At 42.4% G+C, this 27,584-nt stretch overlaps 1 protein-coding gene across 4 annotated transcripts in view; it reads left to right on the plus strand.

Moving 5' to 3' along the window:
• The window catches only part of TMEM131 (transmembrane protein 131), a 168,115-nt gene that overhangs the window by 127,832 nt on the left and 12,699 nt on the right, over positions 1-27,584 (plus strand). For 3 of the 4 annotated variants that reach the window (XM_075916529.2, XM_075916530.2, XM_025178646.3), the window contains exons 29-36: positions 435-620; positions 5,136-5,294; positions 6,417-7,012; positions 9,747-9,922; positions 15,445-15,572; positions 17,826-17,947; positions 18,150-18,308; positions 26,374-26,539. In XM_075916529.2, coding sequence (XP_075772644.1) covers positions 435-620; positions 5,136-5,294; positions 6,417-7,012; positions 9,747-9,922; positions 15,445-15,572; positions 17,826-17,947; positions 18,150-18,308; positions 26,374-26,539 — 1,692 coding nt within the window. The remainder of the gene's footprint in view (positions 1-434; positions 621-5,135; positions 5,295-6,416; positions 7,013-9,746; positions 9,923-15,444; positions 15,573-17,825; positions 17,948-18,149; positions 18,309-26,373; positions 26,540-27,584) is intronic. The other variant, XM_075916531.2, reaches the window with a different exon arrangement.

A 27,584-nucleotide genomic window follows, 5' to 3' on the forward strand; every position in this document is an offset into this window, starting at 1 on the left:
TTTGTATTTTTTACATAATTTTAGTTTGATTTTTTTCTTAAAGAAAAAAAATGATCCAGCTATAATTCCAAGCATTATATCCGGTTGGCTTCATCTGCAAGATAAATCTACCCTCTGATACGGTCTTATTTCTAGGCCTTAATCTTCCCCCTCTTACTGAATATCTTTTTTCTGTTTATATACTTGCTAGGCTGATTTCATTGTTTGTTATTCAAATAATATGCATAGATACTATTTGGCTAGGACATATGGGAAACTAATTATCATTTTACTGATTCAGTCAGTTTCTGCAAACCTCCCCAGATTTGTCATTGGAGTTACAATTATTTTTTTAAAATATGAAAAGGATGAATAATGTAAATTATATACAACTTAATTTGTTTTGCCAGACTTAATATATGAACAGTTGTAACAACGTGCACTTACTTTTTCAGGTTTACACCAGATTTCACTGCTTCCAGAGTAATTCGTGAACTGAAGTTCATTACAGCAGGAGGCTCTGAATTTATATTTGTATTGAATGCATCCCTGCCATATCATATGTTAGCAACATGTGCAGAAGCCCTGCCCAGACCCAACTGGGAGTTGGCACTGTACATAATTATCTCAGGAATTATGAGGTATGAGTTGCTTGTACCCGCATAATGTACATTGAATTGTCTAATTATGAATACAAAATACAGAGCGCTGATGCTTAGATTTTAGTATAATTTAGGATACCTTTTGCATACAGTGCAATTGATAATTGATGTAAAATATTTTATTATAAGGAAGTTAGGGGAAAAAAGGTGCAGATTACTATGGATTTTGGGCTAATACCATGATGTTGGGAATTGTAACTTTCTGTGCAAAACTAGTATAAAATAGTTTGTGTTTGCCCAGAACATCTTTGCTACGATCAAATATTGTACTTGTGTTAATCCCGATGATTGTCGATGATTCAAGTCTGGTTTAGTTACATTAAGTTATGAACTGAGACAGTGTTGTTAAACATGGCTCCTTTTGGAGATGATACCCTTTGGCAGTGCTGCACATTAAGGAGATATGACCCAAAGATAAAGACTTACTTAAGTTTAGCAGCAAATACCTTTTGAATGATTTAATTCTGCTGCCATCTCTGTGTGACAGACAACTGATGATACTAATAATGGAATTTCTGAGAAGCTGAAGGACATAGTTCAGTCATATGTAAAACATTTAAAATAGGATACCATCAGTTATTTAGGTTACATAGTAGCCTCTGAATACACCAGATTAAAAAAGCACAAAATCTTTCAGAAAATGTCATTGAATTTACCATCATAAAAGAGATTACTAGCCTTTGAATTGAAAATGTATTACGCTTCGTAGGCTGAACTGCACTACTTCATATTAGTTTGTGAAATCTGAAAAAAACTTCCCTCCCCACCTACCCAGGATGTTACAACAAATGGTATTACTGTTTCAAAAAGTAGTTTTTTTTCCTTTTAGTGAATATTGAATTAGTTTCCCAGCATAAAAAATACTGTAGTACTGTAAGTGTTTGGTATACATAGAAACACTTTCACCAGATGATGTGAACCTGAAAAGTTGCCCTAATCGTATATCCTCTACAACCCATCTTTCATAGTGATTCTGGCTCTGAAGTTTAGTTTAGATCCGTGCTAAGGTGTTTGGCTGAAGAAGTGGGCTGTGCCCACGAAAGCTCATGATACCATCTTCATGTTTTGTTAGTCTTTAAAGTGCTACCAGACTATTTTTTGGATTTTTTAAGTTTATCATATTTTCAGTGTTTTGTGAACAATGGAAGGAATGGATAAAGGAGGTTAAAGCATGATGGAATCGTTTGTTGACATACATTCCAACACTTCGCCTTTTGAGCAGTACAGCTTCATAGTTTTTCTCCCCCTAAATAGTTGCTGACTACTTGCAACCTTAACTTTAGCTTAATAGTTTGTTCACTAGGTAAATAATACAGGGGTCATTGTTAGTTCTAACATTTTCTGTTCAAATTGTACAGCTTTCTGTGGGATTTTGTATATGCTTCGTAGTACAGGTTGGAACTCTGGTCCAGCACCCTCGGGACCTGACTGGTCCCAAATGAGGGAATTTGCCGGACCAGAGGAGGACCCCTGCTATCTGCTCCCCATACCACCTTCCCTCCCCACTGCTGGCCCCAGCAGCCACTTCCCCTCTCCCCTCCCCCCATGCTGCTGCAGCCCCGGCACCCTGAACTGCCCTGGCCCCGCTATCAGGGCTACCACATCCCTGGCCCCAGCCCTACTACCACGGTTGCTGCAACTGCCATGTCCCTGACCCTGCTACTAGATCTGCCGCAGCCCCTACTGCACTACCAGGGCTCCGTTGCCAGTCGCAGCCCAGCCTCACCAGGCTCTGAACTGCCAGCCTTCTTGCCACTGGGGCTCCCATCCAGGACTCCCTGGTCCGGGAAAACCCGTGGTCTTGCTGGACCGTAGATGTTGCCAGATGAGGGAGTCCCAGTTTTGGGAGGTCCAATCTGTATTTTGTTAGACAGAGTTACAAAACACTGTCTCACCACCTGCTTATAACTACAATATAAGTACCAGTACCTAATGTGGGAACATTGTCATGTTCCTGCCCTCTAACCTCATGGAAGGATCCAGGGGACAAGCTGTAGGCCCAAGTACCATATACAAATAAACTAGAGGTTATTTGGTCATAACATAACTAATTCACTTTTTTTTCTTGGCAAATTCTCTTGTTAGCTTTAAATGGTGCAGGAGCTGATAAAGACAGTGTGCAGCCTTTCAGTTGAGATGCAATCCTTCACTTCTTAACTCATAGTTATTAAATGTCCTGTGGCATTTTTTTGCACAAGTGGCAATGTTAGCCCTAATGTCCAGATCTAGTTCCATTTTGAGTTGTTGGTCTGCCTCCCTAAAGTCTCTGTGCATTTCCAGTTGAAGTGGTATTCTTCATTGCCATCTGCCCTAAATTAATACTATTTTGTGTTGTAGTAGCACATAACAGCCTCGCTGGGGCCCATTTTTCTAGGCAGCATACAAACACATAGTGAGTGAGTCCATTCCAGGAGGAGCTTACAATCTAAATAGACAAAGTATATAGTAGCCCTTTTTTTACCCAAGCAACAGTGTGTTATATAAACACTTACTCGGGGGGAGGGGGGGGGGAGAAATGAATGTATGGTTATTTCCTGCTTGTTTTCAATAGTGCTTTTAGTCTGCACACTAAATCTGACAGTATTTTAATCCATCTAGTATTTTATTTGCTCATGACATTTTTACCCAAGAATTAATATTTATCCTGTTTTCTGTGTGTCAAATCAGATACTAACTTATGCTCCTCCCCTCATTTCCTCTCCCCTACCCCTGGGTACCATTGTGGCCTTGACAGGAATTAGTAACTAAGGCCAGAATTCTACTCTTTTAAATAGTGTTGATCTGGAGAGGTTTCCCTGTTTGATTAATCTGTTTTCCTTACCCTTTTATTGCATCTTTGTGTAACTTTTTTTGTCAACTGGTACTTCATTTCACACAGTGGAAATATCAAGAAGCTGTCAAAAATATGGGAGGAGGAGAATAGAGCTAGGGTGACTGAAATAAGTTAATTTCTGCTTCAGAAACCGTTATCTCTCATCCCCCCCAGAGATGGAATTGTCAACCTTTGGCATGCAATTTATCAGGAGGATAATCTGGGCATCTGCAAGACATTTTGTTTTCATTGACTGTCTACAGGCACGGCCCGCCCTCTACAGCTCCGAGTGACTGCAATTCAGCATTTCCAGCCATTGGTGAGAAGCTGCGAGGGGCTGTGCCTGCAGACCATCAACATAAAACATCTTGTAGCCCACTGGTGGATTACCCCTGATGGACTGCATACCAAAGTTTGTCAACCCCTGTGCTAGAGATACTTCTAAGTCCACCTGGAAACTTACACTTCTTCCACAATGTGGTGATACACACGAACACAAGTGCATAACTCCTGGACATTAGAGTCTGGAGTAGCTTCCTGTTTGCTTCTTAGTGGAATTCAGAAGTTTTATAATTTTCTTTTAGTGCTACTGGCCTTGTGCTTAGTTATTTGGGAGACTACATCTCACCCTGTATCGTACTGCAGGAGATCATTATCTGGGAAAGACTGTACATAAATTTGAACACTCAGTGAACAATGGCAAGACTCTCTCTGTTGAGGGTCCCTGCTCTTGAAATAAATTCCTTTGTAGTGTTCCAGAGAAGCTAGTGGACCCCCCCACACACACGGCATTTAACTAAGGGCTTGTCTAGCTTGGGAAGCTATTGCAAAATAAGTGAGGCTGTGCATTTAAAGTCCAGTAGTTATTCTGCACTAACTTCCCATATGGACATTCTTATTAGTAGGGATGTAAGAATTTAAACAGTTAACTGATAAACATCAGTTACGGCAAAACTCGTCACTGACCTGTGCCAGCTCCCAACTTCCAGCCCTGTTCCCAGGGAGCCAGTTGTTGCCCCATGCTGTAAACTCTTCAGTATAAAGTTTATACTGCAGAGCCCACAGCGCAGCTGGCTCCCTGAGAGTGGGGCTGGGAGCTAGTAGGGCTCTGCAGTATCAGGGCTCCGTGTGGGGAAGCAGCCAGCTTCCCGGAAGCAGGTCCGGGAGCTGATGCACATTGGGAACCGGCTTGTACTATGTAGATCATGCTGGGATGCTATAAGCCAGCTGCTGGCCCCGCAGTGTAAGCCTACTGCAGGGCCCACAGCATGTGTAACTGCTAGGATTTTTAAGATACACAGTTACTTTTAACCATTTTTACATCCCTCTTTATTAGTACATGTAGTACAGTATAAGTGTGTCTACCTAGGGAACTAATCCAGGCTTTTTCCCCATATAGAAGAGCATAACTTATTTTTTCCATAGCTTTTTTTCATTTGAGGATAATGTCTCTTCTTTTTGCACTTTAATTGTAACTCCCATAGTGATATGTGTACATTGAGGTGTTAAATAGTTATCTCACACTAGGATTTTGCTCTTTTCACCAACATATAAAATTGTTTTTGGGGTACTATTAACCTTTTAGTTTTTGATTTGTTGGCAGAAAATGCATGTAGCATTCAACCTTGTCATTCCTAAAATAACAAAACCAATGTGGGTTTTTTTTTTCTTGTTTCCTATAGTGTACTTTTTCTCTTGGTAATTGGAACAGCCTATTTAGATGCTCAAGGAATTTGGGAGCCATTCAGGAGGCGCCTGTCCTTTGAGGCATCAAACCCTCCCTTTGATATGGGAAGGCCATTTGATCTCAGGAGAATCGTTGGAATTTCATCTGATGGAAAGTAAGTACAAATGAATATGGACAAGACCCCATGGAAAGTAATATTTCTCCCTAGTACAAGAGATTAATCAAAGTTACTCTCCTAACAAAAGGGACTGGTAATACAGCAAGAACTTGAGGCCATCCAAATAGTGTGGAAGATGAAAGAATTCTAGCTTTTTGTAAAAGTCAGCATGAGAATTTACATAGAACCTGTTTTAAAAAAAAAAAAACAAGCAAACAAGTACAACGCACCAGACCGGGGCACATTTTTTTTCTGCTTTGGGCTCTCTGCTGGGGCAGGGTAGTCAATAGACAAACATGGGCCAAATTTGGACTGACAGTTGCTTTTGAACAGACTGTGAAATCTTTTTATTTATGATTGTTGTGACGTGGAAAGTGCTTCTCTGGAGCCAGGACCCTGACTATACCTTTACAAAAAATATACTAGCCCAGAGAGCTTTTTTTGAAAAGGAAACACACCTAATATTCTTTCCCACTTGTACTATATGGTATTGTTGTCATTTGTCCACAAATGTAAATAAGTGGATAGTGGATATTATGTATTAATGATTTGTCAGTTGAACCTTAAGGGGGGTTTTGTGTTGCATGTCTATAGGCAGCCAAGAACTGTGTAGTTTAGGATTACTAAATGATTTAATTACTCTTCTTCATGTAAAGAAATAAACACTTAGGCTGCGTCTGGACTGGCAAGTTTTTGCCAGCTGTCTACACTGGCCGCTTGATTTTGCGCAAAAGCACTGACTTCCTACTGTCTGAAATCGGTGCTTCTTACGCAAATACTATGCTGCTCCCGTTCGGGCAAAAGCCCTTTTCCGGAAATGCTTTTGCACAAAAGGGCCAGTGTAGACAGCTGAAAACTGTTTTGCACAAAAAAGCCCCGATGGTGAAAATTGCGATCGGGGCTTTCTTGTGCAAAACCGTGTCTAGATTGGCAAGGATGCTTTTCCGCAAAAAGTGCTTTTGCGGAAAAGCGTCCATGCCAATCTAGAACCTTTTTTCTGCAAATGCTTTTAACAGAAAACTTTTCCATTAAAAGCATTTGCGGAAAATCATGCCAGTCTAGACGTAGCCCCACTGTGTATTTAAACCACACTTATTGTGTATTTAAATCTTCTTCCAGCTTGAATGCACTTGGATCGGATTCTAATCACAGTTCCTCCAGAGGAATCTATGGAGCAGGTGGTTCCTCATCACGATCCAGCACAGGAAGTCATAAGCAATGCAATCCAACAGCACATCTGCACAGCAATAGAAATTCAACAGATGTTGAAAATGTTAAAACTAAAAACAATTCAAATGTTGGTAGCAGGACTTCCCTACAGGCAGCTTCCATGCAGTCATCTAATAGAGCGGGTCCCCTTATCCTGGATTCAAGTGCTATAGCTCAGAATCCTGCAGTAGGCAGACGATCCAGGGGGGCGAAGCAGAGCCAACAAACAAACCAGCAGCATTCTCATGCTCTGCTAGAACAACACTCCCAACAGCCAATACCAACAGTGCCTCAGCAACAAGAGCTACAGACTGAAAGTTCATTGTCACAATCACCACTTCTTAGCCCTTCACATCCCGAATGTCCTAGCAACACAAGGCACAGCTCAGAGGATTCAGATATTGCTGGTCTTATAGAAACCATGGACAAAGAGTTTGACCACCCAGAATCCCCTTCCCCAGATGTGTTCACAGAGCAGCCCCCTTCTCCAATAACAAAAAACAAAGGTAATACAACTCTGCTTTGCTTAGTGATATGGGTGACACATTATGACAGCCGGGAGTGAGATTTGAACTGGTAAATATAAAATTTTACAATTTCATAATGTAAGCTGCTAACTTCTCAACTGTACCAGAACTTTCATGCATGATCTTCAGAAGGGATCATACACTTCCTTTTTCTCTCGATGATATTGGCATTGTCCATTCAACATTGGACACAGTTTCTTTGCAAGTTTTATATGAAATAGGTTTTTACTGAAAACCAATGGATAGATTTAGAAATCTTTTGAAATTACTTTCTTTCTGGCTTTTGGCATATGATTAGTTTTGGGAAAGGGAAGCAAGCTTCTAAAAACTGAAAAGTGGGCTTAGTGAATCAATACAGTATTGTCAGAATGGAATTTTTTATGCCTAGCACTTGCAGTTGTGACAGTCTTCAACGTTAGGCTGTCTGCAAGGTAATAAATTGTACCTGTTTGAATTTATTTTTTATACCGTGTTAATCTCTGTATGAAGGTAGGTTGCCTTTATAGTTCTTTAAATGTGCACCTTTTAATTTATCAAATTCTCTTAAAGAACATACATTGATTGTTTTGATTTTTACACAGTCTTTATAACAAATTTTGAATTTAATAGAAATTTATCCTTAGGGTGTAAATATTCATTAATGTAGCTTTGATTGCGCTGATGTCCAAAACTCTTTTCTGATTAGCCAGTTGAATGTAACACACACGTCTGAAGGGTCACCCTAGTTAAAAAGAATACTAGATTTATAATTGCAGAGGGTTTTTTTTTTTTTTTTAAATAAGATTTGTCTTTTTTGGTGGGGGAAGTAAGACATTTAGGCAGACTTGTTTCCATAGAATATTACAAGTGCCTTTCATACACACTATAAAATTAGAGATGCATGTAGGTGGGGGAAGAGAACAGAGACGATAAAATTAGAAATCCTGGAATGAGACTATATCACCACAGGGAGCAATTTTAGCTTGTATTGTAATGATTAAAAAATATAACGTAGTAACAACATTATGGACAAATGGTATTAAATATTCCTGATGGATACAAAGTGTTGGCTGTGCTTAAGAATAGGTGCCTCTAGAATTCCAACAGTATCAGGGTCTAGTGGAATTATGGAGACTATAGTTTTTATTTCTAAAAACTGGAAATAAAGTTGGTGTCTTTTAACGACTGAATGACTAGCATGATTTAACTGCAATTTTCATATTTGTTTCCTAGTTGTAACCGTTCTCAGCAATTTATGTATTGGAAGATTATCTTAACGTATTTAGGAGGAAAATAGCTGTTCTAAATATTGCAAGTGCCAAACTTTTATTTACCCATTTTTCAAGCAGTATGCACTTGTAATGACTTGCTGGTTTTTCTAACAGGTTTAGCAAAAGTCTAAATTAAGTTAGAACATTTCACATAAGTCCCAATGTATCATTTATAAGACATCATTTTTTTTCTCTTGTAACTTTTCCTAATTCTAAATACCTTTAGAGAGATCCATATTTCTATAAAAAGCAGCCAGTTAGCAGCCTTGATCATTTCTGCTTGGGGATGAAGACCTGTAGTAGACTTTTTTTTCTGCTTTCAGACAAGTATTTGTGTTAACTTTTCATCTTCTCAAACAAAATGAATTTATATATACAAAGCTCTTCATCCTCACAAGTCTACACAGAACTAATATTTTCTGTACAGTTTTGAGTTGCACAATTTGAATTATAAAAGTGTAGTACAATTGATAAAAACTTGTTAATTGTCAATCTCCCTCTAATACACTTTTAAAAAAAGATTTCTTTATTTAGATATTAGCTTCATCCATTAGGACTTGGTTTTTACAAAATTTGTGGCCAATTCTTCAAGCAGTTGTGCATATGAGGAAGTGTGCTCAGATACCTTCAGCATAAAATTGTATGAAACCAAAAAGAAATATTTAAATATAATTTGTTGTAGAGACTGATGGATGATCTTAACTGCTATATCTAACTTTATAGATAAGTTCATGGATTTTTTTTTAAATACATTTTTTTCTTGTTTTGTCCTGTAGCAATATTCAAAACATTTGGGCTTAAATGCGGGGGGGGGAGTTTTTTGTAGTAAAATAGTGTAGCTCAGAGAATAAAATGTCACACACTAGTTAGTCTCTCATAAGAACCTTGTAATATTTGTAAATGCCCTCAGCCAATCTTACTACAATTTTTGACCAAAAAATGCACAACTGATGTCTGTAGAGCAGTTCCATTTTTCCTTTGTCTGTTAGTGATAAAACTTTTAGTGATTTCTAAAATTGTCAAAATCAATCTGATATGTTGAAATTGTAATATAAAATGCTACAGAATTCAAACAGAACTCTGGTCACATGCTAGCTCTCTGTGACTCTTTGCTATGTGGCCAGTGTCTCGAGAAGGTGGCTAATGTTGGTAGAATCAAGGAGAGTAAATATGTGAGTACTAGTATTGGTCAAAGGTTTTAGGTTCGACACTATTTGCATAGATGAAGTGAAGTGGTATAAACACATGTGCAGAAGTCTGACGTTTCACTTTTAACCACGATATTATACAGAGAAAATGTTAAAAGGCTAAGGTATTCTAATTCTAAGGCAGTCTAATTCTCCTTAAGAGTTACAGCTTGTTCGGGAGGCTTAGCAGTGGATTGTTTTTCAGTGCACAAAGTGGCGCAAAATACTTCGTCTTGGAGCACAGCTGCTAATCTGGGGCGGTCTTTATCTCCTTAGGAAAAGGGAAACCGTTTCAGCGCAAATCTAAACCACAGAAGAAGAGGGAAGAAAAGGAGAGAAGAGGAAAGGGAAAGCAACAGGAGGATGAACTGAAAGATTCTTTAGCAGATGATGACAGTTCGTCAACCACCACAGAAACCTCCAATCCAGACACAGAACCACTCCTGAAGGAGGTACAGAACTGTTAAAGGGATAGAAGGGTGCTTCCCTCATATACCTAGGTAGAAAGCATGGATTCTTCCTTTAGAGAAAAGAGAACTAGAACATGCTTGCATCTCTATCTTATTTCACACACAGGCCAAATGATGCTAGGTAATCTGCTGCAGCATTTCAGCCACTGGTATTTGGTCAAATGGTCATGATCATGGTTTTGTCTCAAAACATGAATTGTAAAACCAACATAAAACTAATTAGAGAATAGAATGCAGAAGCCAAATTTTGGGCACGTTTTTAATTTGATGAATTTATATCATCTAGAATCCTGCTATTTTGAAAGCAAAGCTGATTAAATACATGTAAAATATTTAGGATTCAGTTTGATCAGTTTTGCTTTTCAAGGTGGCGAGTCATTAATTTGACAGTATAATTATATCCCCTCAGTTGAAAAGCCATAGAGGTTCTGTAAAATGAGAGAAAAGTCAAATAGTCAAGTTGTGTGAATCTGCTATTTCTTTACTTAAAAGCGTCTTTTCTTGAGTGCTCGCTCGTGTTCATTCCATGTTAGGTGTATGTGCTTGCGACCTGCACAAGTGCCAGAAGTTTTTCCCTCCGTATCTGTAGAGGACCAGCTCTGGCACCCCCGGAGCAGCATTTTGTGTGGCATGGCATAAGGGGTGCGGACAATTCCTGCTACCCTTCTTTCCATCTTATCACCAGTGACAGTACTAGAATGTTCCTTTAGTTCAGCAAGCTTTTTTTCTTGTGGGCTACGTCTACACTGGCCCCTTTTCCGAAAGGGGCATGCTAATTTTAAACTTCGTAATAGGGAAATCCGCGGGGGATTTAAATATCCCCCGCGGGATTTAAATAAAGATGTCCGCCGCTTTTTTCCGGCTTGTAGAAAAGCCGGAAAAAGAGCGTCTAGATTATTCCGGAGGATCGGGCCAATCTAGACGCTCTTTTCTGGCTTTTCTACAAGCCGGAAAAAAGCGGCGGACATCTTTATTTAAATCCCGCGGGGGATATTTAAATCCCCCGCGGATTTCCCTATTACGAAGTTTAAAATTAGCATGCCCCTTTCGGAAAAGGGGCCAGTGTAGACGTAGCCCCAATGTATTCATTGCAAACTTTCTGTTGTAAATAGTTACATCAGTTAGATAATTCCCATGCTATGTTATTTAGTTATAAGGTCCCAGATGGGGGCCTGTGTTGTGTAGGATCACAGATGGGACTTAGCTTGAGGATGAGGCATGCCCTGCTCTCTGGGGTTTACTCAATCTGTGCAAAACATCTATGCCAGTCAGTGACATCTCTTCTCCCTCTCCCCTCCCTCCCCATACCCAGTTATTTAAGGCAGTGTTTCTCAATCAGTGGTATGAGTACTCTTAGGGGTACTTGAGAGAAGTCTGGAGGGTATGTCAACATAACTGAAATTTGGAGAAAACTGAATTTTTGTTTTAAGTTTTATAGCGCTTTATTATTTTTGTTCATGTCTGGCTACAGTACTCACACCCAAAAATTTCATTGCCTGCCTGGCTATGATTAAGTTGTTTAAACAAATGTGTTGCAACAGTAGAAAAAAAATGTTGAGTGTCTGAAAACTACTAGGGGTACTTATACTTTTTTTTTAAAAGGGGTACGTTATAAAAAAGGTTGAGACGCACTGTTTTAACGCACGTAGGGCAGTCCCATATTATCATCAGATGGTATATCTGCAAACGTCTTAAGCTCTGTCTGAGGCTTGGTCTACACAATATAAGCTTTTAGTGATATGGCCTTGTCACTAAAAGTCAGATAGTGTGAATGCTGTTTGTCAGCACTTTTTCTGACAAACTTCCACCACCCCATGAGCACTATTGGCTTTGCTGGCAGGAGAGCACTATTGACCACAAGCACTGTGCATGGTAAGACTTTTGTCATTTGAGGGGGGAGTGGTTTTGCCCACTGGTGAACAATTAGTCTTGTTGCTCAATTGCCAATGTTAGACAAAGCCTAAGAGAGAGCGAGAGATCCAACTTAGTGCTCCTTTTGGAGTTGTCACTGGCTCTGGAACAGCCACAATTGAACTCCATGCACAGCACCACAGCTTTGCTGCACAGCTGCCTGCTGATACCATCATTGGACAGGCAAAAATTTACCTCCTTGGTAAGAGAGAAGAGAGAGACCGGTGATCTGCTCACAAGAACAAGGATAGTGCAGGAAGCAAACCTAAACCTATGAAGGGCAGCTCATCACTGCCAAGTGGGAGTTGGGCCCCAGCTTCAGTTGAGCACGTTAGCCCATCCTGGGACTCACCCCAGAAAGCAGCATGGGAGTCCATCACCTGAAGATATTGTCAACTCCAGAGGCCCAACAAGTGGCGCTGGATATTCTGTTCTTCTGTGTCACCCATTCCGGACACAGCAGCTGCCAGAACAAGGGGTAAGCCTGTCCTTGGACCATTCTCTTGGTCCCCAGCAGTGTGGCTTCGCTTGCTACCACAGGGAGTGTCCCATCATGCATTGCATGTAGAGCTGCTTTCTAGTCGGAGCCTTTGGCGCTAGTCTTTGAGTAAACATGACCCTGCAACCCCAGGAGTGTCATAGCTATTCCCTTCCATTTGATGCTAGTCTTGTGAAAACCTCTGTCAGACTTGGTACCAGTCACTGGACTATAGACCTAGGTTGCTGTACCAACATACGCACCTGACATTGCTGCATCAGTTATGCTCCCACTCCTGCTCTATTTGGCATCAACCAGCATTCAGTGTAGACAGCTCCCAGAGGGGTCCTCAGTGGAGTCCCATTTGACACCATGCATCTGTCAGTGTCACTGATGTCAGATGTCTCAGACCTCAGTTGGGGAATGCATCTTGGTGTGCTGTGGGTGTAAGGTACCCCTTAACATCAAAGGACTCATGGTGGTTTGTCTAGCCTGCGCAGTTCTTGTCCTGCAGTTATCTGGTTAAATGGTTTAAGTGCTGACTGACAACATGGCCTCCATGTTTTACATCACCAGGAAAGGGAGAGAGCTCACTCATTGGCCCTCTGTCAAGAGGCCCTCTGCCTATCAGATTTCTGCCTCCCGCATGTGATCCACCTAGAGGCCCCTGTCAGGAATACACCGGTAAATTGCTGCAGCAGTTCCTCTTCTCACCACAAGTAGTCACTCAAAAGTGGTCCACATGCTTTTCCTGAGGTGGAGGAACTCCCCAGGTAGATATGTTTACCACCAGGCAGAACAACATGTGTCATCAATTTTGCTCCCTGCGGAGCCTCGGTAAGCGTGCACTTTCAGATGCTTTTCTCCTGTCCTGGTCGGGAATCTTGAAGTTTGCACTCCCACCTTGAGTTCCCTGTAAAATGAGTGCTTGGGAAGCCACCCATTAGAGATTTAAATACTTTCCAGCTGATTAGCAAAGTGCTCACAGCTGGCAACATGTTTCTCTTGGTGGTGAACATCTGCACATGCCTTGATGCACATAACAAAATTTATTCTGCACACGGATGGAAAAATTAGAGGGAACATTGTTCCCGCCCACCCTGCTCGTCTCCTGAGTCCTGTCCAAAATCAAGAGGGACAAGACTCAAGTCACTGTATTGTCCTGGCATGGCTGCACCAGTATTTGTTCAGCATGCTATGCTGTTGGATCTGACAGTAACTCTCCTCAGTAGCCACTGCCAGACCTCTCAGTAGCCACTGCCAGACTGCCCAGACCCTCCTCAGTAGCCACTGCCAGACTGCCTCTCAAGATCACGGTTGCCTCTTGCATCCCACCCTCACCTTCCTCTACCACACAGTATGGATGCTGCATGGTTGATCCCAGAGGAGCAAGCCCACTCAAAGGAGGTGCAGCAAATCCTTTTAAAGTAGAAAACTCTCCACTAAGCAACTTACCTGGAAAAGTTGATGAGATTCTCCCACTGGGTGTCTGAGCATAAGATCTCCCCAATGTGCTCTTTGCTGCAGCCCATTCTGGAATACCTGCTCCTTAAAAATCAGGACTTGGCCCTCTCTTCTGTAAAGGTTCGTCTGGTGTCCGTCTCAGTTTTTCATCTGCCAATCCAGGGTAAACTGGTGTTCTTGCATGAGATGATGGTCAGATTCCTGAAGGGCCTTGAAAGTCCCTTTCTTCCTGTTAGGGGATCCTGTCCCATATTGGGACCTCAATCTGGTTCTTTCCAGACTCTTGGGTCTGCTCTTTGACCCCTTGGGTTCTTGTTCTCTTTCCCAGTTGGTGGAAAGTCACCTTCCTTTTGACTGTAATGCTGGCTAGATGAGTGTCATAGATTAAAGCACTGACCTCGGAACTGCTGTGTACTGTCTCCTACACTGATAAAGTACAGCGGTAATCCCATCCAGCCTTCTTGGCAAAGATGGTGTTTTTGTTTTCATATCAGATCAGGACATTTTCCTCCTGGTTTTCTGTCCTAAGCTGCACAAGATCTCTAAAGAGAAGCTGCTACATGCCTTGGAGACATGCTGTGCAGTGGCATTTTACCTGAACCATGCCAAATCCTTTCGTAAAGCAACACAGCTCTTCATTGTGACAGTAGACAGTTACGAGATAGCACATGTCCCACTGCCACCTCTGATAAGAGCCCACTTGATGAGAGCATAAGCATTGTTGGCAGCCTTCCTGGCACATGTTCCCCTGCAGGATATTTACAGAACCACATCATGGTCTTTGGCAGAGCTGAGTTTCAAAGCTTTACATCTATGAACTCCTACGCACCTCCATTAGTATTGCTTAGGAGTCATCTCACATGGCATGAACATGAGCAAACACTTGAAGACAGTTACCTGTTCCATAACTGGTGGTGTTTGAGATGTGTTGCTCATGTCTTCTGCTCCATGACCTGCCTTCCTTTCCCGCTGTCAGAGTTGCAGCAAGGAACTGAGTGGAGGGGGGAACAGTTGGTATTGCTCAGACCGTGTCATACACATGCCACTCAAGAGCTGGTCTTCGGGATACCACAAAGGAAGAAACTTGGAGCACTAGTGCACGTGGCAAGTGTATGCACCTAAGATGATAGGAGCAACAAATCTCAAACACCAGTTACAGAAAAATCTTTTATCTAGTTGAGATCAAACCGTTTCAGTTTTGAGCCATCTATCAAATGCAGCCTAGGTCATCAAAGTTACCATTCTCTGACTGAAGCAAGTTGTCACAGTCCATAACTAGCATCCCTTTTAACAGTTTCACCAAAAATCTAGATGAACATGGAGTTCGAGCTACCTTCCTGTTCCTAGAATGGCCCCCCAAATCAGGTTTGCAGTGCTAATCTGGGGAAGTTTTCACTGCTGCTGCCCATTCTATACTGTTTGTGTAGATAAGCAGATGTTGAAATCCTCTGGGATGGTCAACAGCCTTTTGATAGGCATTACATTCACTGTAAGGATGGAGGGGAATGATTATTGTGAAGTGGTGAAATATTATCATCTATAAGGCAAATTACTCACTATTTTCAATTCCACTTTCTCTCTGTGGTTTTTAATGGAGCAGGATCTTTCAGTTACCATTCTTAGTATTTGTTACTGTCTTGCCTTTCTGCAGGAACCAGAAAAGCAAAAGGGAAAACAAGCCATGCCAGAAAAGCATGAGAGTGAAATATTCCAAAAAAAACAGAGGGGGAAAAAAGTATCAAATGTCAAGAAAGAAATTCCAGCTGAAGTGAAATCCAGGTGAGTGTAATTATAAGGGATTTCTTCCTAGTTAGGAAGGAAATGTGAAGGTAGAGCTTTCTGTGGTTACCAAGTCTTTAGGCTGCTAGCTTGTCCAGAAAAACCTACTTGTAGTAGCAGTAACCTTACTTGTCTTCCTTCCTAATGTTGGAGAATATCTGTTCTGTAAATGTGAGCAGTCATCTGACAGGAATGCTGTGCATCGAGATACATTTTAGCTCTTGAATAGTGAATCATCTACAATAATGTGACGCTTTTGGTAAATGAGCTTATGTAGAAAAACCAGTTTGGCCATCCATCATTCATCACGTACTGCAGTTAAGTAATAAAGTATCTGGTTCACACCTGTGGTTGATATCAGATACCCTAGGTATCACCAACCAGCAGATCAGGATCTACTGGTAGATTCTGGAGCCTCTGACAGGTGATCCTGACAGGTTTGGCCACGATGTTATCAAGTGCCAGCACTTCAGCTGCCCCTCCTTCCCCCACCCCCCCATTGCTGTGCTGCTCCTGCCCTCTGTCTTGGAGCACCTTGCCTTTCAGAGTGAGACACACTGAGGAGGAGGCTGCTGAGATGTTAGGGTGTTTTCCTCCCTCCACCCCTGAACTCCATCTCCATAAAGTGAGCAGGGTGGAATGAGGGCAGGGCCTCAGAAGGATGGGGAAGGAGGTGAGGCATCGGTATTTGGGTTTGAAGTAGATTCTGGATTGACTTAAATTCAAAAAGTGATCTTGTGCTTGAAAAAGATTGGAGACCACTGCTCTAGGTGGAATTACAGTCTCAGGATTTTCCTGTTGAATCTTATAATTAGGGCCCTTATACATACCATTTCATTTAAAATTAGTTTAACTGGTTCATCTGTTTACATATGAAATTTCACGATGTTAATAACTGTCGGGTTCCGTCCCAAAAGGTGATCGGGGTTAGGGGGGCTGATGGATTGCCACCCTCACTTCTGCGCTTCTGCTAATGGAGGACCCTGCAGCCAGAGAGCAGAGACTATTGGCCAGGCCCCAAACTCTAAAGTCAGCACCATCACCCGAGCAGTACAGAATCAATGGTCACAGATTGGTAGGGTTGGGGGGGATTGCATGGGTCCAGTTTTCCTAGCAGTCTCTTGCCCCAGTGGAGAGGATATTAGCTGGAGCCACAGGTTCTCGGCATGTGGTAAGTACTGGTGTCACAGGTGGAGCTGGGACCTACCCACACAGAGTGGGATGTGAGACAGCTGGAACTGTGTGTGTGACCACTCCAGATGCAGCCTGCCTGTATGGGAGCGAAGGGTAGGATTGGTTCCTGCAAGTAATCTGGAGATCCCAGAGATGGGTTGAATCAGTCCCTGCAAGGGAAGAAGAAATCAGAATTCCGGGCCAGGACTAGCACTGAAACCCTGTGCAGGGTAGGGCCTTTAGCTGGGTACCAGATTTCACCAGGGAGATTATAGTTCATGGTCTGTGATGCATTTTTTCAACACTGGCAGTTTGGTAGCATCCTATTTATAATTTATGCGTCAGATTCTTGGATTGGTGATCTATTGCTCCGTCTCCCTTTTGTGTCATGCTAGAATGATTTTTACTTTTCCTCTGCATCATCTGTGCTGACAGAGAAGCTTAGTCTTACTACATCAATTTCTTTGTCATGCTGCTGACTTTAGAGTTTTATAAAATCACAAATACCACACACCTGAATTGTGTAATGGATGGAATGCTACACAGTCCTGTTTTTTGTTTCAGCTACACCAGACTAACACGGCTACATTTCTATCACTATTCTACCTAGCTGTGACAGTGTTGCACCATCATAAACCTCCTGTATGAAAAAAAACCCGGAGGTTTTGGAGATGAAGGTAGTTCACAGGCCCTTATAGGTATATGGGGCAGTAGTATCAAAGGTCAGCTAGTTTGGAGGATGACACAAATGGGATGAGGAGGAGGGTAGGAGTTTGGGTGCAAGATGATGTAGGAGGAGATATAGACAAAGGCGGAGTTAGAATTATGAAGAACTTTGAATGGGAAGAGAAGCTTGACATAAACAAGGAAGGCCATTGCAGAAATTCAAGGGGGAGAGGAGACTTAGAGCAGCAGGAGTAGATGATCTTGGCGGCTGCAGTCAGTATGGACTAAAGGCAGGGGAGTTATGAGTCATGTTAGAGAAGACAAGACACCTAAAACTACATGGCGTGTAAAGGTGAAATTCTTCAACACTTCATCCAGCAACAAAGAATAAATCTGTTCATGTTTTCACTTTAGTTCCTTGGAGCTACCATGTACTTCCCCACTAGAAAACAAACGCAAAACCTTTTCATCCAAGATGTCTCTTCAGCACATGCTGGCAAATGGGTCCAAATCAAGAAACCTCCAGAAAACAAGAGGTACAGTATATCAGTTGCTATAAAACAAGCTTTTGCGGGGAGGGTTGTAGGTTTGGAGAATTTTTCTTGTATTACACACACTTTTTTTTTTAATTTTTAGTTTTTAGAATTTTAGCGTCCTAGATCTCTGTACAAGGAGACGGTGCATCTCTTAATGGCCATGGGCTTGCTCTGGTTTTTTGTTTTTTGTTTTTTGGTACAGGTCCAAACAATAAGTTAATGGACAGCAGGCCATCAACACTAGCAAAATTTCTCCCCACTGGCTCTGGACAGGAACTAGGCAATACCAGCAGTTCAGAAGGGGAAAAAGATTCTCCACCACCAGAGTGGGACTGCGTGCCACTTCACAAAGCAGGCAGCTGTAAGTACAGTTACTGAACAGCAGGAGACTACAGTGTTCTGTAGTACTTACAAGGACTGTTGTTTAGATCTTCCCATCCTCCCTCCCCATACAAGCCTTTCCTGATTGTTCAATAGTGGCCCCCATTTTGACAGTAAGTAATGGTAATGTGGAGGTTTGAAAATTAGAGGTAGAACCTTGATTAATTTTTCCACAGATTTTTCTTTCTTAATGGGTAAAATTGTGGAAAAGTTGAGAATTGATAATGATAGGGAGAATATTCATTCAGCTGTTCATCTGAAAACAGAATGCATCATTCTTTTGAAATGTGGGCTCCGTTTTATCAAGTCCAGTACAGCTGGGGTTGTTTGTATATTCCAGGGAAGCATTGCATTTCCATAGCAGCCAGCACCCCAAGTAAGGACCAGTGGCACCTTATGCTCAGTTCTGTACAGACATAAAATAGGCCCTCTCCCAAGGAGCTTACTAAGAAGGCTCTACAGTCTTATTTCCCTTCTCTACAATGCAAACTAACTTTATCTGAATCTTTCATCCAAGCTGTACCCCAAAACTGCTTATAGATACAAATAATATGAGGAGACTGTTCTATTGGGACCGGGGACAGCTTTTCCTCTACCTTGAAGCCAAAAGGTACATGTCAATCATGTGTTCTTCTTCGAGGACTGTCCCTGTGGGCTCTCCACTGTAGGGCTATGTCTATACTGCCCCCTCTTGAGCAAAAAATATGCAAATCAGGCAAAGTGTTGGAATATCGCCACCTCATTTGCATAATTAATGAGACTTCATTTTTGTGCAAGCAGCTTTTGCACAAAAACCTCCTCTTGCACAAGAGCCATTCTTCCTGGAAAAAAAGAGGAAGAACGGCACTTGCTCAAGAGGAGGTTTTTGCACAGAAAGGGGCCATGTAGATGGCTCCTTTTTGTGCAAAAGCCTCTTGTGCAAAAATGGAGCCTCATTAATTATGCAAATGAGGCAGTGATATTCCACACTTCACCTCATTTGCATACATGTGCAATAGGAGTAGTATAGACATAACCCTCATGTTTCGGCACCCCTAAGCTTCTAAACAGAACTTTTTGGCAGCAGTACTCCCTGCACTGTCAACCATCACCTCCGTTCTTTCTCAAGTGCTCCTTGTTCAGTCAGAACAGAACAGTGCTCCGGGATAGCTTAGCTAGAGTTCAGAGATACTATTAGTCTCAATGGTTTTTTTTTCCCCCATCAATTGTTAGGCTTAAAAATCTTTTATTAGTTATTTACTGTCGTTATAGATTTTAGGAAAATATGTCCAAGTCACCAGGCTTCAAGAGATTCCAGACCTAAAGGATGTCCATTCCGATATCGGATGGACGTACACAGTGCATCAGATGCCTGGGCAGGGAACACTCATCAAAATCCTGCCATCACTGCAAAAAGCTCTTTGCCAGATCGCTTAAGATAAGAGGACTCCAGCTTAAGCTTCTTTCAGTGAAGAAGACAGACCAGCATCTGAGTCTCCTTCAGCAATATCACTGCCCTGTACATCTCCAATGGCGGTGTCAGGCCCGGGCACGGCACCGAGCCACAAGCCCTCTAAAAAGACAGTGAAGAGGAAGTATTCTTTGCCTCCTGCTGACAGGCCAACAAAGAAGACATCCCTGCAGCACAAGCCCTCTGCAACCAGGGCTACAGCATCCAGGGACACGCAGGTACTGGGGAAGTCCAGCAAGGACAAGTCCTGAGGGATAGACTCCTCTAAGGCTGCACGACCTGCAGCTTCTGTGACGAAATGCAAGAAGATTGCTTCTGTGTTGTCAGTACCAAAGGCTCCAGTACTGGCAAAACCAGCACCTGTGACACCACTATGGCAAAAGGGTGACCAGATCTCATCTTGGTTACTCCCAAGTCGGTATCAAGGCTCCATAACAAGAGTCCCCTGGCACACTCAACATCTAAAGTGTATGAGGATCCGGTATCACAGCACTTGCAGCCTCCTGCACCGTGTTCTTGCCGCCGCCACACACACCGCAGCGAGACTAGCAGTAGTGTCGGTACCGAGCACAGTGCTCTTCAGTACCGACGCAACACCATTGTCACTGGGCCCAGCAGATTAGCTACTCCTGTGAACTCAGTTCTGCACTTCTCCAGCAACAGTGAGGATAAGCAAGATATGCCATTCTCTCCATGCCATTCCTCACCTAAGCCAATGGTACAGGCCCAACAGCAGGTTGTCCAGATGCACATGTGGTAACCTTTTCCTTGGCTTCCCTCTGTCCCACTCCTGCAACCATGGCAAGGATGGGATCCATGGGCCACAGTCAAAAGCAGAAGTACCACCCCCTTTGATGCCACAACCACAAGAAGTGGCTTCTAAGCTCCCTCCACTGCCTGCATCCGAGTTGACGCGGGAGGATATCAAGGTTCTAGAGACCCAAGATGAAGAAACAATGTCTCGTCTCTTGTTTTTTCATCCTCCCTGGATGAATCTATTATGCCACCGCCACCTACCATGGGTGACAACTTCAGATCATTTCAGGACCTGTACAAGAGGGTCACAGACTTTCTTGACATCTCTTTAGTCAAGGTCCCAGATGTACAGCATAAATTGATGGACATACTTCAGGGTTCTCCCTTGGGCAAGATAGCATTGCCAGTTAATGAAGAGCTATCCTTGACCCTGCTAAGATCCTATGGCAAACTCCGGTTTCTGTTCCACCCACATCCAAGAGGGCAGATAGAAAACATTTCATACCGGCAAAAGGAGCCAAGTTGTTTTTCACACCCCACTCCAAACTCCCTAGTAGTTGATGCTGCAGATTACAGGGGGAAACAAACACAATTTAGATCAACTTCCTATGACGACAAATTGGAAAAGATTGTACCTCCTCGGCAGGAAGTCATATTCATCTGCATCTTTTCATACGCATTGTGAATTACTCTGCCCTTCTTGCAAAAAAGATGTGCAACCATTTTGATAAAATGAGACTTTTTATTGACAAAGTGGCCTACAAATCTAGCATCGAAGAGGATATCTTAATAGCAGATGGCCCTCCATGCTTCTCTGGACATGGCAGACATGGCCTCCAGGTCTCTCGCCACACCAGTGGGCATGCGCAGGGTCGCCTGGCTCTATTTGTCAGGTTTCCCTGAAGTACAAAATACTGTTGAAGACCTGCTGTTTGAGGGACAGAAACAATTTGCGGACAATACTGATACTTCACTCTGTTCTCTAAAAGAGTCTAGGGTAACCCTCAAAATCCTCGGTATGTACATCCTCCAACAAAAGAAAAAAGGTAATCAAATGTGTACGCTCTGGGGAAGAGCAGCATCTTATCCACACCAGAGGCCCTACGACCTGAGGCACAGCCAGAGACAACAGAAGTGGAGACAGCCACAGGATCAACAAATGACACCCCAGTCTGCCAATGGAAGGCAGAGGTTTTGAACCTCTGGTCGGTATTTCAATGTTGTTTCCTCATGCCAGTGCTTACAGATTCAGCCTATAATTCGACGAAACCTGGGCTGCAATAACAGCAGACAAGTGGCCCCTAGAGGTCCTAAGCAAAGTCCTAGCAACTCCATTCTTCAGATTTCCACCAACCCATCCCCATCCCTTTCAGGGAACCTTCTCACAGGCCCCTGTTACAGCAAGAAACAAACTGCTACAAATAGGAGCAATAGGAATTTTCCCAGAACATCACAGGGGAAAGGGGTTCTATTTGAGAGACTTTCTCACTCTCAAGAAGTTGGGAGGATGGAGGCCCATATTGGACTAATACTTCACAATGGTGATCCTGGCAAAGATAATTCCAGCGCTAGGAAGAGGAATGTCATCCCTCGACCTTCAGGATGCATATTTTCATATCTCAATAAGATCTTTCACGAGAAATTTCTGATTGCACTAAACAATCAACACTACCAGTATCAAGTGCTACCGTTTGGCCTTTCGGTGGCCCCCAGGGACATCTCCAAAATTCTGGCCGTTCCAGTGGCACACCTGAGAAAATCAGGCATAGTAATCTACCTATATCTGGACAATTTCCTGATAGTAGCATCAACAGAATGTCAGGCCAGACAATCCACAGAAGCCACAATCAGACTCTTTACAGACCTTGGGCTGCAAATAAACACACAAGTCCAACCTAACCCCTTTGCAAGAACATGAGTTCATAAGGGCCATGCTCAATTGCATACAAGCACAATTGACTCTTCCAGGATTTCATGCACTTTCCGTGTTAACACAGTCTCTCATATGCATCCCAACAGTTTCAGCCAGACAGTGCCTGCAATTGCTAGGTCACATATCCACAACGACTTGCGTAGTACCTCACGCAAGGTTACACATGAGAATGCTTCAGGCCTGGCTGCGCACTTGCTTCCTCCCACACAGGCACTCACTACACAAGATCCTCAGCCCTACAAACAGGGTCAGATAGTCCCTCTTGTGGTGGATTCAACACAACAACCTCTGCTCGGAGGTTCCTTTCCACCATCAGTCCACATCATGGCGGATGCCTCACTGGAAGATTGGGGAGCCCATATACGGGATCACATAACTCAGGGCAGATGGTCTTCTGAGGAGATGAACATGCGCATCAATGTGCTCAAGTTGAGAGCCGTAAGAAGGGCATGTGAATGCTTGCTTCCTCTTAATTCAGGGCAAGGCAGTCTGGGTATATACAGACAACACTGTATGCATGTTCTACATAAACTGGCAGGGCGGAGCCAGATCACATCAGCTCTGCAGCAAAGTGGTTGCTCTATGAATATGCTGCATACTCCCCAAAATAGACATATCAGCCATATATCTCCTGGGTGAACAAAATGCCACAGCAGACAAGCTCAGCTGCTGTTTCCACCAGAAGCATGAGTTGGAGATACACCCTCAAGCACTGAATTTCATCTTCCACAGGTCGGGCTCTGCAAAAATAGACTTGTTCGCAACATTACTCAATTCCAAGTGCCCCAAGTTCTATGCCAGAGCGGGCTTGGGCAAGAACTCTATGGGTGTTGCCATGATCAGCAACTGGCCTCACAATCTATTATATGCCTTTCCATCTTTTCCCCTCATAGGGAAGGTAATTAATAAGATAAGGCATGACCAGGCAGGTGTGATTATAGCACCTGTGGCCCAAACAGACATGCTATCCTTACCTGCCTCTGATGTCAGTTGCTCCTCCAGTTCCTCTTCCTCCATGGCCAGACGTAGTGCACCAGGACCAGGGCTGGGTTCTGGATGCTGAGGCTCACAAGCTGCATCTGATTGCATGGCTCCTTCAGGGTTAACAGTGCACTCATTTACCTGCCCGGAAGAAATAAAAAGCATAATCCTTAATTGCCATAAACAGAGTTCAGGAAAAACTTACCTGTACAAATGGTGACACTTTTCTGAGAAGGCTACCCACAGAGCACTACAGCCATGGTCAATGCAGCCCACAATAGTCCTGAATACCTCCTCACACTAAAACCTCAAAGCTTGTCTAATGTTAAGGTTCACCTTGTGGCCATAACAAATGAGCATAAGGTGGATGGACAAACTGATCTCTCATCCGATCCCCAAGAAATTTATGAAAGGCCTTGGCAATACCTTCCCTTCGAGAAAGCCAGTAATTCCATCTTGGGATCTCAACTTAGTTTTTCACACATTAACTCGTCCTCCATTTGAATTCATGGTGACTTGCTCATTAGCCCACCTTTCCATGAAGGTAGCATTTTTAATATCCGTTATGGCAGCCAGAAGGGTCAGCAAGATAGCCGCCCTTATGGCCAACCCACCGTTTACGACATTCGACAAAAACAAGGTCATACTCAGACCACATCCAAAATTTCTTCCAAAGATAGTCTCATGTTTACATCTCAATGAGCCTATATAATTTACCAGTCTTCCATAAGAAGCCTCGTCCAAATGCCAATGCGGCAAGACTCTGCTCATTGGACGTCAGACAGGCCATTGCACTTTACCTAGACAGAACAAGACAATTTAGACAATCACACAAGCTGTTTGTATCAATAGTAGACTGCTTTAAAGGGCAAGCGGTATCCAAACAAATGATCTCCAAGTGGATCGTGAATTGCATTCGCAAATGCTATGCCATCAGCAAAGTTGCATTACCTACACCTGTACGGGCACATTCCACAAGAGCGATAGGCACATCAATGGCCACCTTGCATAATGTGCCCATCTGAGACGTATGCAGGGCAGCAGCATGGGCCTCCACACATACCTTTACAAAGCATTATGCATTAGATACTTACCATTCACAGTGTACCTCCTTTAGAACATCAGTCCTCTCAGTGTCCATCAATGAGATCCTAAGCCCCTCCTTCCCAGAGGCTAAAGGTACTGCTCCATAGTCCCCCACAGGGACACTCCTCGAAGAAGAAAAGAGAGGATACTCCTCTTGTGCAGTAACTGGTGTTCTTCAAGATGGGTGTCCCCATGGCACCCAGCGGGAGTACTGCTACCAAAAAGCTCTGATTAGAAATGTAGGGGTGCCAAAACACCGACAGTGGAACACCCACAGGGACACCAATCTTGAAGAAAACCAGTTACTACACAAGATGAGTAACGTCTCTTTTATGCAGTCAGGCTTTGAGGGCTGTGTTAGGTTCCAACTGATGACTGATACTTCAGGGCAGGACATGAAACCAGAAAAACAATCAAACCCTGTTTATGCCAACAGTGGAGGGGAGGAAACTGTGAAAATGCAATGTTCCTGCCTGCCTCCACTTTCTCAGGAAGATCTACGTTACTGGTGGCACAGATTTCTTTGGATGTAAATATATGCCTCTTGTAGTGATTGTAGATGTAATAGTTGGTTTGTTTTGGCCTTTTTTCCTCTATATATAGTCATCTTTCCCGGACTCATGTGTTTCAGCCACAAAACAGTGAAAGATAATTGGGGAGCTCTAGTAGGCGTAGGTGGAAAGTAGAGTGGAAGCATACATGGTTCCACTTCCTTGGTGGGTAAAAGAGAAGCAGCTGCATTCTGCATTGAGTGAACATGTACTAATGGAGACCAGCTTGAAAGCTCCACCTCTGCTGAAATTTTCATCCTAAGGCATGGATGTGTAGAGGTTGTGATTGCCAGATGTAGAGGATGTAGGAGAATAGCAGTTCATGTCAGAGTGATGTTAATACTATAGACAGTGGAGGAAAATAGAAGATTTTTAATTGGGGAAATGGAATTATGTTTGAAGATGCACCTTTCTTTACCCATTACATGCTTTTCATATAACTCACTTTACCTGCTGCCTTTGTTCCACTTTGCTATTCCAAAGGTACATAGCTAAACATATTCCTATACAGAATCTGTGTGGTCCTGCAGCAATTTTAATTAGCAGCTAAATCAGTATGAGCTTCATGTGAGCTGCAATGTGCATCAATTTTTTCACTGACATCTCAGAAATCTGTCAGAGTGAAACTGGTTCTGAATCTAGCAATTTTTCAGCGTTATTGACCTATAAGTGATTACAAAAACAAACAAACAGCCTTGAGAATTAGAACTCTGGGAAGGGTTGACATGCAACACTGTTTGGAAAACTGCATTTTCACAGAAGATTTTTTTACTTCATGTTTCAACAAAAGTGATAAGTATCTTTTTCACCTGACTGAAATCTACACATATTCCTGGGTGTGAGGCCAGATGAGTACAATTTGATAGCTTATTAGAGAATTAGAAAAAACATAAACAATGAAAAGTCTAATTTTTAAGTTTTTCCTGTTACAGACTAATTTGGCTACCCCTCTGAAACTAGAGAATTAAGAGGCTATTATAAAAGCAGTTTTTGCTGACGTTTTGTCACTAGTACTACTCTAGGTCAGCTTTCCTCAGCCTAATTTTTTGTGACATTATATGGTTTAACATTCATTTCACTTAATTCTCCATTTTCTTTCTATGATAATTTAATATCTGAATATTTGACATACAACTATTGTTACATGAATATATTTGAATACAAGAATTTCTGGGAATTTCAGAAGGAGATACAGTAAATAGAACATCAGAAAGGGTAACAAACCTCCTTACAAGTAGCCCGTGTCGTGAACTGAATACTATAAGACCTTTTTTGCTTGGTTTCCCAGCTATGGACAACCTTTATAAACTGTCTCTGCAAACTCTCAACGCAGATGCTTTCTTGAAACAACGACAGACCTCACCAACTCCTGCTTCTCCATCTCCACCCCCTGCAAATCTAGCTTTTGTGCCACGGAACACTTACAGTAGTATTGTGAACAGTAGTTGCAACAAGTAAGTTGAATCTCTACTTTGTGTTAGCAAATTCTAGGTGGAAAGAGCAGTCCGGTTATCTGTCTGCCAGTATATTTCTCAGTGCATTTTCACTCCCTTTTAATACTCTTTCCCTTTCCCATGCAGGGGTCTGTGGTTCTTGATTTAAAGTGCTCTGAGTTTGTTCTTGTATATGTACCACATTCTGTAATTTTGCAATGGGTTAGGGTTTCTTAAATTTGATTCTTCAGTGTGACAGATTGGGAAAATTGTTATAGACCACTGCTTGAGGTTGAAAAGCTGCTATGACATCTGTATCCATGATTTTACAGTCTTAAATGACTGCTTCTTGGAGTCTTGGATCTGGAGCCCACAAGGAGAGAGGCAATTCTTGACTTAGTCTTAAGTGGAGTGCAGGATCTGATCCAGGAGGTAAATATTGGAAATAGTGACCATAATATAATAAAATTTGACATCCCTGTGGTGGGAAAAATGCCTCAGCAGCTCAACACTCTGGCATTTAATTTCAGAAAGGGGAACTACACAAAAATGAGGCAGTTAAACAAAAATTAAGATATAGGGATAGAAATAAAATCCCTGCAAACTGCATGCAGACTTTTCAAAGTCAGCGTAATAGAGGACCAACTTAAATGTATATCCCAAATTAAAAACACAGTAAGAGAGCCAAAAGAGTGCCACCATGGCTTGGCTTAACCAAGTAAAAGAAGCAGTGAGGGGTAAAAAGGCATAGTTTAAAAGGTGGTAGTTAAATCCTAGAGAAGAAAATAGAAAGGAGCATAAACTGTCAAATTAAGTGTAAAAATATAAGAAAAGCCAAAAAGGAGTTTGAAGAACAGCTAGCCAAAAGTTCAAAGTAATAGCAACACATTTTTAAGTACTTAAGAATCAGGAAGCCTGCTAAAACACCAGTGGGACCCCCTGGATGATTGAGATGCCAAAGGAGCTCTCAAAGACAATAAGGTCACTGCAGAGAAACTAAATGAATTCTTTGATCTTCGCAGCTGAGGATGTTACAGAGATTTCCAAACCTGAGCCATTATTTTTA

Source organism: Pelodiscus sinensis, chromosome 1, assembly GCF_052426305.1.
Source record: "Pelodiscus sinensis isolate ZL-2025 chromosome 1, ASM5242630v1, whole genome shotgun sequence".
Taxonomy (NCBI): domain Eukaryota; kingdom Metazoa; phylum Chordata; order Testudines; family Trionychidae; genus Pelodiscus; species Pelodiscus sinensis.